Source organism: Centruroides vittatus, unplaced genomic scaffold (assembly GCF_030686945.1).
Source record: "Centruroides vittatus isolate TY-2023 unplaced genomic scaffold, ASM3068694v2 contig_349, whole genome shotgun sequence".
NCBI lineage: Eukaryota > Metazoa > Arthropoda > Arachnida > Scorpiones > Buthidae > Centruroides > Centruroides vittatus.
In genome coordinates, this window is record NW_027122172.1 from 4,295,880 (window position 1) to 4,308,360 (window position 12,481).

Sequence of the window (12,481 nt, forward strand, 5' to 3'; positions counted from 1 at the left end):
GTTGTAACAATACTATGATGTGACCAGTGGTGATATTCAGCGGGTTCGCACAGGTTCGGCCGAACCCGTTGGTAAAATTTTTAGTTTCCCGAACCTTCTTAAACACACGTAACATTTCTTAGTAGTTTTGTTTCTTTTAAAAAATATATTAAAAGATATGTATTATACTCTGTAACACTACTAAACTAGAGCCTTATACCCCGTTCGCACCGTGCATTTCAATCTAGATTGTGAGCAAGGTCGGGGACTATGCCTTGGTGCGATCCCTCTTGACCATTTCAATGTTGACTGAAATGAGGTTTAATTGCGATCGATTCAAGAGAGTTCTGGAAAATAGATCCACAAGGGGACCTTACGGTCTCGGAAATTCAGTTCGGGATGAGACTTCGCAGGTTTGTAGTATACCTCAAGGATGTCCACCTAAAAAAATTTTAAAGCGCACTAGCCAGAAGATTCCGAAAAAAAGGGCTCTAAAGTTTTAAGCGCAGCTCATATACCGATCGATTTTAAGTTTTCGCAGCACGGCGAAATGGCTGAGTCTGTAGCGAACCTTCTTGCCACGCGGGTGAGCTGGGATCGCGCCTACCTTTGGCTAATTTTTTTTTTTTTTTTTTTTTTTGTTTTAAAAATTATAACAACTTTTAAATAAAGTTAATGACCTAAAAGTATTATTAATTAAATCATAAATCATTTTATTTTATTTATGAAATGACTGTTACAGATAATTAAAATGTGAATTAAAGATATTTTATTTTTAAAAAGTTTAATAATTTCAAATGCATTTTTAATGGAGGTAAATTAAACCTTTAATTACCACTATAACAAATTTTCGGGTAGGGTTTTATTTATATAAAAATTTTTACAATATCGTCTTTATTTGTCAATTTTTTTATTTTACATACAATCACCAGAATGATAATTATCATAAAAACATTGAAAACAAAAACTATTTCGACATCTTGCACAATTTATGAAGGACGATTGTTTACACGAACAACCTTTCTTTAAAAGATCTATTGGAAAACATACTTCGTTGACATTCATAAAAATTTCTCTGTCATCAGAAAGCCTGGAAGCATACCAGGCATACCGGATCATTTCATTAAAAATTGGCGATGACAGTTGATGATGCACTATTGATTGTATTTTTACACAGTCTTCACGGGAGTTTATTTCTCTATTATTCTCAATCAGATACGTGCAATTTTGTATACGTTTTATTAAATTTTTTACCTGTCTATAAAAATATACGTCGCAAGGTTGAGCAAGAGGAGTACATTTTGGTGGAATTACTTTAATTGTACAAGTCGGTGATTTTTCGTCATCCTGAAAGATTTCGTCATATAATTCAGGCTTTGTTTGGCCACCCCAAGAGTCAATAATTAATAAAAACTGTTCTTTTCCCACATAAGACTTTAAACAACGGTTGAGAAAGTCAATATAAAGTCGTGTCGTTAGTTTCCCAGATTTCGAGGACGTTATTACGACATTTTTATATTTTTGTGCATATTCATCTACTGTTTTTTGAACTCGGGGACCAAAATTACCGGTTGCTTCTTGCAAACAAACAAATACTTGAGGTAGGACTTTTCCAGACAGAGTAACAGCATATTGAGCGGTATATGTATGAGTCAGTTTATTCATGTCGTGCCTTTTAACGAAAATAGTTTTGCTTCCTTTTTCACCCAGAGTCCTGTTGTACACCGACTGATACTGACATCCTGGAAAGAGAAAACAACCGAAATTGAAGTATTTTGTCAGAGAGTCGTAAAAATAGAGAGCAAAATAAGTTAGTAAATACTCTGCAAAAATTTACCTGTCTGGTCAGTGTTGATAACAAAATCTTTGTTGAAATTCGGTATCAATTTCAACGTCTGGGTTCGAAAAATGTCTGCAGAAGCCAAGGTTTCTTCGATCGTCGCTGTTTCTTTTTTTGAAAGAAATTTTGTCACTTTTCGTTGACGAATTCCATGCTTTTTTTTGAATTTATGAACCCAGCTGTCAGAAGCTTTAAATTGAAAATCTGTAAATTGTCGTGCTGCTGCTAAAGCCCACTGTTGTAAATTCCGAGTTGTCACTTGTTGATAATTCTCTCGGGCTTCAACAAAACGATCATGTGTCCAGGAATCGATTGTTGCGTACTTATCAAATTGATTTCCTCCTTTTTTTATTTCTTTTTCCCATTGGGATAAATATTCCATCTTTTTTAACCGGCTGCATCCTTTTTTTTGCAATGTTCGTAAATTCCACGTGGGGTGAGCCTTTGCAATATTAACAACTTTAATTTTGTAATCCAAAGAAAGATGGTCTACCTCTCTTCTTTTTTTTTCTTCTGGTTCATATTCATCTGATGAGCTATGGTCTTCGACTTGTTCAAAAAGTTCCTCATCACAGTTTTCATTTTCATGAACAAGTTCTTCATCAGTCACAAGTATTTTTTCAGCCAGCATGTCCATAGTACGTTCGTAAATTTCTTCACCCATCAACATTGCTTCACGAGAAATTGAAGTTGAAGATTCTGATGTTGTCAAATTATTTTCAGCAAGCAAGCTTTCGTAATAAACGACCGCATCTTTTAACCTCAACTTTGACTTTTCACTGTATAATGAATCTTGACTGATATCATTTCCATCTTCTGATACTTTTGCGATTTCTCCATTAACAGACATTTTCAATTCACAATATTTTAAAAATTTTGATAATATTTCACAGTACAGAACGCTCCAATCCTGCGAAAGTCAAGAATGAACTGGCACGTTAGATCGAGTTTCTAGAGGAATAAGGGTGGGTAAACCTGTATATATTGTTCTGTAGCAGATAAGGACCATTGTTCGATTAGTTCCGTTAGAGTTTTGAAAATTCCTGACTATCTGCCTCTCTTTCAACGAATATTTTTAACCTCTCCACAGCTTATAATATCTTAAAATTTGTAATAACTTTTTAATGACAATAGTAATTAAAGGTTTGATTTACCTCCATTAAAAATGCATTTGAAATTATTAAACTTTTTAAAAATAAAATATCTTTAACTCACATTTTAATTATCTGTAACAGTCATTTCATAAATAAAATAAAATGATTTATGATTTAATTAATAATACTTTTAGGTCATTAACTTTATTTAAAAGTTGTTATAATTTTTAAAACAAAAAAAAAAAAAAAAAAATTAGCCAAAGGTAGGCGCGATCCCAGCTCACCCGCGTGGCAAGAAGGTTCGCTACAGACTCAGCCATTTCGCCGTGCTGCGAAAACTTACAATCGATCGGTATATGAGCTGCGCTTAAAACTTTAGAGCCCTTTTTTTCGGAATCTTCTGGCTAGTGCGCTTTAAAATTTTTTTAGGTGGACATCCTTGAGGTATACTACAAACCTGCGAAGTCTCATCCCGAACTGAATTTCCGAGACCGTAAGGTCCCCTTGCCAGTCATAAGAGAGATCCCACAATCTCGCGCGCGAGATAATACAAGATGGCTGCGAAACATGTGTCGGGCTATGGACAGCGAAATAAAAAGGATATTGTATTTTGAGAGACAATGACATCTGTCTATTATCAGCAGTGCCATTCGGGGTGAAAAATGTCTCTGCCTAAAAAAAAAAGAAACGGTCGACAGCACTAATATACTATTGTTACCTGGTCTTCGCCCAGGGCCCCTTACGTTCTAAATACACCACTGATTATTAGATATATCGCAAGAAAAGGTATTGTATTTATTTCTAGCCAAAACTTCCATTTTGTTTGTCAGTGATTGTTAGGGAAAAATTTTTGCTAGCGAACCCTTTGTTAAATATTTTGAATATCACCACTGGATGTGACCCTGACTAAATATCAGCCTGTCTATCTAGGTCAAGGGGCAAAATTTTCTTCAGGGGGCTGTACATAAGAAAACCAGAAAATGTAATGACCTATTCACCAGCCAGTGTAGTTTGATATCAGACTATTCTGTATGTTAACAGGGGACCATGTATTCAGACTAAAGCAAGTCTGTTTCTTGATCCTTTCCTGTTCAAGATCTGTTTCTCAAACAGAATAATTGGAACGTTTTATGTAATATAATTAAACGTTATGTTAAGAATGAAACAGGTACATTAAGTGATATGACAGCATTATGTATGCTTGTAATTACTTATAAGTGCAAGTTGACAGGATATAATCTGATAGTATTGAAATAGAACAATACATAACTTATAGTAGGTAGTGGGTAATGTAATGAGTCTCAGGTTTGTTTGTTAAATGATCCAAAAACTTCATTAGCCCATTTAGTGAAGGAGTCCAATGAGGTTTTGGGGTTCTCTAATGAGACACAGGACTGATACAACAAATTGTTGTGAATGTGTTTAGCCATAGCCACTTCTTTTCTTCAGTACTTTGGGAGGAATCTAAAATCATTAAGGAAGTACACTCACCATCTACAGCCATGAATAAAGAAAAAATTGAGATTTTTAAACATGAACTTAGAAATGAATGCGTTAATGCCAGGAATGTAGAGTGATTTCCAACGGCAAGGAGATATGCTATTAAAAAAAGACTTGGGACGAGTAATAACGCTGGGTAATATGTACAACAGGACAGTTGTCAGTCTTAAATAGTAATTTGTTAGGTTATTGTATTAATTTTTTGGAGATTGATTATTATTATAATAATTTAGGATTTTAAAGTTAAAAAATCTGTTAACCATATTCTTGTTAGTTTCATTTTAAATTTGAAAAGATACGTTTGATGACGATCTGCATTTGAACACAATTTACCTGACGAGGGCTCATAAATAGAGCCGAAAAACGTTTGTAAAGAAAATTTAAATACTCCAGTGGTAAGGTGTTTTTATATTTAGTTAAAATAGGAGCTGGGTTAGAACAGATTGTTATTTTTATTTGAAATTGTTCATTATCATTTTAAGAATGTTAATGATAACTGATAAGTATTTACTTAGATGAATGGCAACACCGGATCAATTTATTCAGAATGCACTACACATTCTAATGAAGTGAAAAACACTATTGATTTGTTTGTTAATGTCACTTTGGGATTTTCAAGATAATCATTCATATAAATTTTTTTTCTTAAGCAAAACTGAAACGAAAATACTGTATTTTTTGTTAAATAAATTATAATTATAGTATATCCTAGTATGTTAATCTGTCAGCCCTAAAAATAAACTAAGACAAATGAATCATTTGTTAGGGAGAAAAGTTTTTGGATTTTGTTTTCCTCTATGATGAAATGCATTTTTTCTGTTTAGGATTTGATTTTTTTTCTTTTCTTGCATTATTACTAATTACTATAATATATGACAGAGTTAAAATTGTTTCCAAAGTAAATGTAATCTTGTGTAATCTAGGAGACAGGACAAATGTTTGGTTGTTTAGAATATTTATCTTGTTATCAAAGAATATGAGTCTAGTTTCTTTTCTGAAGATGGACATGCAGTTTAATTGAATTTACATTTTAGATGTTAATTGTTTGAATGATTTACATTTATCGTACGAATAATAACTACATTTTTTAATTGTATATTTTTTACACTAGTTTGTTTGCCTTGATTAATAAAGTCATATGCACATTTTTATTGTTTTCTGTAATCAAGTAATGCCTATTTAAACAAAAGTTTTTATAGGTGTATCTTACGGTCCTGATTCTGCCATGGACAAAATTAAGAGAGCGACTCGCATTACCATGTGAGTATTTCTTATTGAAATGTAATTTTATTATATTTTTTATCTCAAGAAATAAGATATCTCAGAATGGAAAATAAATAAATAAGATTAAAAAAACACAATAAAGTTTAAAAATTATTTTTTAAGATTTCTTGGTTAAATTTAAAAACTTTATATTAATTTGTGCTACAGTTTAAATGTGATGCTTATAATCTACATAATCGATATATTTGCTATAAAGTGTAACTACTAGTGTCCAAGTGAATTATTCCCACTTATATATAAAACAAAATGTGAAATGAAAAAAGTATGTTAATAAGTTTTTATTTGAGAAATTATTGCAACCAGAATTTGGGATGGGGAATTATTGGGACAGTCTTTGTGACCTGGTTAATCATGAATATAAAGTTTTTTTTGTTCTCGATTTAAATGAGAGTTTACCGTTATTTTTTCAGATTAGATTGATGGAATAAGGTAATGCAACAGTTGGCAATCTGCCAAGGTGGTACATCCAGAGTTTACTTTCTAAGGGAATTGGCCTTATTTAGTTTTTAGACACACAAAGAAAACCTAAAAAGTTCATGCAGCTAGTTGCCCTTTGGTCACGTACAAACCCACAAACCCAGATTCAATAATTTTATCCTCTCAATTTATTTTATTTTTTTGTTCAGCATTATTAGTTAATAATTGCTTTCCAGGCGGCATTGTTGTCACAATGGAATTAATATTTAATATAAAAATACTTGCCAAGTTTTGTTGTGGATTAAAAAATTTTTATGTCAAAGAACACACACTTGCTTTTAAAACTAATCATTCAATGTAAAAAGTGATAGTTTTCTCTCTCTCTCTTTTTAGGCTTTTCTTTATAGATACAAAGAGGGCCTTTATATCAAGCCCATTGTGAGTTCAGCCAGGCCCACAATGGGGTGCCTGAGTGACAAGAGACAGGACGCTGTATTCAGGATGGACACCTCCAAAGGATTTTGGGGTATTTTAATCCATCCAGATTCATTTCTGGGTCTCCCAAAGCAGTAGGCTGACACCTTAACAGTTCAGGCATCTGGCCGTCAAAGTGACGGTGCTGCAAAAACATTTTGACAGCCTTATGAATTTTTATATTTAATTTTAACATGTTAATTTTTTTCCTTATGGTTATGAATTAATAAAAATACCACCTATAATGGCTTTAAAGGTAAATCATAAAGTTTGTAAGAATATATTATTATGATAAGACACAGAGAAATTGAAGTTGACAGTACTGTCTCTAAAAAAGTAAGGCTCAAAGTTTGAATCCTAAATCTCGTTTCTTGTAAAAAAATATGTAAATTGTAAAGAGCTATATAATAGTTTCTTAGATTAAAATCGCAATACAGACATTTCACGAATAACAGAAGAAATATGCTATTTAAAATAAACTTTGTAGAAAAGATATACTTAGGTATTACAGAATAATAAAACACATAGTTATAATAAAAGAAATGTTATGTTATAATATAAAAATTTTCGTCGGAAAATAAATTTGATAAGTTTTATCAAAAATGCTTGTATTGATATTTAGACTAATAAAACAAAAGTGTAATAGGATTTTCTTTCAGAATGATTTCATTTAATTATCAACTAAACAATTGTATAAAAATTTATGTAAACTGTATTAATTAATTTTCATATTTTTAACTTTACAGCCAAACAATCCTTCTACTGGTACTCACTATTTTTAGCTGTTTTAAATATTTTGCAGAGTATTGGAAGTGGTTTAATTTTAAAAAAAATGAACAATGGTCTATGGTAAGCATCTATATTAAAATATTAATTTTAACATTAATATAATGAATATTATCTATATACAGTGGTATCTTGTACTTTAAATGATTCTAACTTCAAGTGTTCCAGAGTTCAAACAGTGCTTCTATGTTCAAACTGCAGATGCTGTGAAAAATGTGCTTGTTACGTAAACAACACCATCTGTTATGCACTCAAGTTGTCTCTCTCTTTACTAGTGTTTTCAAGGCTTTTTTTGCTTTATATTTGGTTGGGTTATTTATATATATATATATAGAAGACCAAACACATCAAACATAGATTATTTGTAGATAGAAAAGTTGTAAGACTGAAAAGGGTTACGAATAGAAAAAGTACCCAAAATGCATATTGAAAACAAAGGTTATATTATGAAGTAAAGCTGCCATTATGAGAATGATTTGATAAGTCTGGAAGAAAAGCAAATCAGTTAGCCTATTAACTAAATATATAACTCCTACCTTTTAACCATGGCATCTAAGAAGTGTGTGGAAGCAAAGCCTAGCTTAAGAGGAAGGTTGTTGTATTGACAATCGAGATATAAAAAGAACTTATCATAAAGCATGAAACTGGTACAAGTGAGTGGATCTGGTGGCCACGTTCAAGACGCCAAAATCAATGGTGTGCAACAGTAAATGCAATTTTCATCTTATTATACAATATTTACATATTTTAATTATTATTTAGGGCATTTAATTGTGTTATTTTTACCTTAAATTATGTGCTATTTAAGTTTATCAAAATGGGTATTGGTTAGAGTCTGAGAATAGATTAATTCATTTTCCATTACATCTAATGGGAAAAATTGATTTGGACTTCAAGCAATTCAGAGTTTGAACATCCTCTTGAAACAGATTAAATTTGAAGTACAAGGCACCACAGTATTAAATTTTAAAATAAATCTATATATAGTTTTTCATTTTTCACTCCACCCTATGGGTCGGTTTTCTATATTCATGGGTTTGGCCAGACCTATGGTGGGGATGGCCAAATGATGAGGAACAGACTCAACACATCTGGGACTTACAACTTGTGGAGTTATTTGCTTGGATTTGATCCTGGATCTCTGGAGGGGTTGGCCATTACCTTAACCATCTCAGCCATCTGGTTGTTGAAATACTTTTATATTTTAAAAACTACATTACTTACTGTTGTAATTGGTGCAGAGTGTAGTAGCAGAGTAAAGCAAAAAGGGAACTGCTTGGTTGGAACAGAGAGTTTAATATATGCTACATAGAGTACACATACCAAAGAATGAGAGGAAATAAGGTACAAAGTACAGGATCATCTTATATTAATAAAGATCTAGATATCACCTGGAATGTCCCTAGGAGAGTGTTGTGATATCTCGCCAACACTTATTAATTGAAGTTAAGAAATATGTACGGTTCAGTTATTTGGTCTTCATTTTGCTGTATTAATTATCAAAGAATATTCAAAAATCATGTAGATTCCTAGGTGTTCAGTGTTTTAAGATGTTAATTTTTGAAAATTTATAGGATGTTAAATTTGAAATGAGAGTAAAATATAAGAAAATGTATTACTGTTAGTGTTACTGACAGTGGTTTGTTTGACTGATTAACTTATGCCACATTAGCTTTTCATTTGATTGAAACACTGAAAATTTTTATTTATTTAGTTAGGTTAAATTTGTTATAAAATACCATCTTATGTTGTTAATTCTTTTTAATTCAGTAAACTTCAACATTGCGTGAGGATTATCTACAAATTATTATTTTATTCTAATAAAAGTTATCAGATAATGCAAATAGTATACAGAGAATTTTAATAAAATGAAAACCATACTTATTAAAAAATACAACATTTCAAATAAATAAATTGCTTCAGTACTGTCAATTTTCAGAAAATAACTTGTGTCAGAATAAAATGTGTGTTGTGTGTTCTTACTCTTGCATTTTATTATCATTTTAGCTCAATGTTTTAAGTTTTAAGCGAATATCATATTAAAAAGTAATTTTTGAGATAGAGAGACCAACAAAAAAAAAAAACGTATAGTGAAGAACTTTTATACAAAAAGAAAAATATTGCTGATTTAACTATAGAAGAATTGTTAGTTTCAATATTATTTTTTTTAAATTACTGGCAGCAATATTTAATGTTGTTGTTCAGCCTTTTGTTTTTTTCTTATTTGGATTCTAACCAAGTAATCTTAAGCTGAACTTTGTGAATTAACATTTTCATTTGTATTCATTTTACTTGACCTCTTTCTTATATCATTATTATTTGTTAGGCTGATTAATTTAGATTAAATGTGAATTTGTTATGTTTCCTATTTAGTTAATTTGTTATGAATATTAAAATATATATCAGTGGTCGGCAACCTTTCTGACCTCACGGACCACTAAACTCGCAATTTTGAATCCCGCAGTTTGTTATCGTGAATTTTTTTAAACGACACAAAATCTGTAGAATAATGATCATAAAAATTCAATTTTACTATATTAATATGAACTCTGTGTTTAATTATAACAAATTAATGCAAGCCTAAAGTTCATTGCTGCTTGTTTGAAATGGATTCTTGACGCTTTTCCACGAAGGATGACAATTGCACTCACAATATTGTTTATCGTTCATTATTTATTGATAACAGTCACTTCGTATTTGGTTTTAGATGCGAATAAAAACCCCCAATGAGTGAAAAAAGCAACTAAGCATTTTGCATTTCTTTTGTAATTCTTTGCATAATCTTCAGTTGATCGATGTCCAAATTTCTCCACGGACCACCCAAATTTTCTCGCGGACCACCGGTTGCCGACCATTGATATATATAATAAAATTATATAATTTATATTTAGAAATAATATCTGAGAATATAAAGGGTATCTCATTTTAATCAATACATGTGAATATTTTCAGAATTAATTTCATTAATATTGATTTTAATTATATAAATGAAAATAAAGCTGTGCATTTCTTTTCTTTTGTAGTGTTGTGGACATTACAACATATATATACTTTACCATATTTACTCCTTTAGTCTATCGAACGTTCTTGGCCGATTTCTTTAGGTAAGACGAAAATATTTTGTAATTTGTTTGTACGTAACCTGCAGTTTTGTATTCAAATTCAACAAGGATTGCATATTTCAGTATTTCGCAACCAAGTATCATGTTTTCATATAAAGCCCAAGTAGATGATGTGGTTGAAGATGACACTGTTAGTTTACCTCATCAGTTATCTTGTTCATCATTAAAAACTGATTCAGATTATATTTATCAGGTATTTCCTTAAACGATCTTTTAGTATACGATGATATCTGATTGAAATTATAAATATAAGTATTTTTTCAGAATAATTCACTCTATGATAGCACACACTTTGATTCTTCTAACATCAATCCACTTTATACTCATTCACTCCAATCACCAGATAGCTTTCCAGGATTTGATGCCCCTGCAATATCTGGTAGCATTAACACCTCACCACAGCATTACCAAAGACAAACTGCTAGCAATGGTAATGTGGTTTCACCATGATAGTACAATATAGACATCAAAATTTGTATTTATATATGTGTGCTTGTGCAATCACAAAGATTTTGAAGTGAATTCTTCCAGATCGGTTTATAATTCCAGTTATTATAATTAACAATCTGTCATCTGGAAAAAGAATATCATTGTAAGATACAATTCCAAAGAGAGCTCAAGAGAATAAGGAGTTAAAATATTTTCGAGTGATAATGCAAATATATAAATATATATATATATATATATATATATGTGTGAAAATATATATATGTATATATAGCACATTAAAAAAAACTTGCTGTAATAATACGTGATCTGTTATAATTACTCTTTTTGTAATGCTTCAAGAATTCAAGATTCTGTTTCATCATTATTGTTGCAATTATGAAACTGTGATAAATTCTATTTATACTATCTATTGTTTAATGTTCCAGTTTCTTTGACCTCCAAAAATTGTAGTCAAGTACATCTGTGTAACATTTCCTTATACATTAGTCTGTCATAGACGTAATCTGTAATAATTTAAATTCTTAAAGAGAAATTTAGATTTAGATTACTCCAATTTAATGTAGTTACCAAAGCTTTCATTCATTTCCTCGAAATCAATAAATTATTCTGTGAGGTCACAGAGGATATATTTTTAAATAATGTTATATTTTTTTAAATTTAATTTTTGCATTTATTCTACGTGACGTAAGGAGCAAACGTAAAAAATCAAGGTGTAAAAAATTATTATTTAAAACGTGTATATTCAGTATCGCAATACACACTAATTATTTTAATCAACTTTTTCACCATATTTTGTATATGATTACATATGGCCCAAAACTTATTTTGTATAGTTCAGTTGAATGTAATGTGTAAATAATAAATATATCATAGAAAAGTGAAGAGTAATTGTGAAAAAAACAAAAAAAAAGGATGAAAATGATATCGGTTAATATTCAAAGTATAGAATTAAATCATGTTACGATTCACAAACAAATTATAAAAGAATTTTAATTAAGATTTCTTGTATTGTAATTATCTCTATTGATGTATAAAAAATTAAATTAAAAACAGATTTGCAATAAAATTCTTTTATCATTGATTTTGATTTATATAATTAATTTTCTTATAGTTTTCTATTATTATTATTATGTTATAATTTTCCTTATGAATATTTAAATTAATAATTAATTGTCTTCATCTAAAACCTTTACTGTAAGAGAACTTTTTATTTTAATATTTTCTATTCAATTAAAAGATATTATAAATAATTTACTTACTTTATTGTTTATTTTAATGATATTTAACAGCATTTAACAACTTATATATTGTTACCTAATTAACACTCGTTAAAGATGATTTATGAAATTAAATTATGTAATACTGTTTGAATTTTCTGATAAGTTTTTAGTGAAAACAATTCTTTGCTGGTTTAAGAATTGGTTGATTTTGGTGAAAAGTATAACACTTTAAATTATCTTACAATTAACAGCTCATTTCTGAATTTTCCTGTCACTGGCACTGACATACGGTTTTCATTATGATGTTGACGTCGG

General features: G+C 30.2%; 1 protein-coding gene across 1 annotated transcript in view; it reads left to right on the top strand.

Annotated features, from left to right (window-relative positions):
• Positions 1-12,027, top strand: part of LOC136974450 (transmembrane protein adipocyte-associated 1-like) — a 32,733-nt gene extending 20,706 nt beyond the window's left edge. Inside the window, exons 8-12 of the mRNA XM_067269356.1 lie at positions 5,613-5,673; positions 7,335-7,437; positions 10,398-10,478; positions 10,560-10,689; positions 10,761-12,027. Of these exons, the coding sequence (XP_067125457.1) occupies positions 5,613-5,673; positions 7,335-7,437; positions 10,398-10,478; positions 10,560-10,689; positions 10,761-10,946 (561 nt within the window). The 3' untranslated portion in view covers positions 10,947-12,027. The remainder of the gene's footprint in view (positions 1-5,612; positions 5,674-7,334; positions 7,438-10,397; positions 10,479-10,559; positions 10,690-10,760) is intronic.
• The last annotated feature ends 454 nt before the right edge of the window (positions 12,028-12,481 follow it).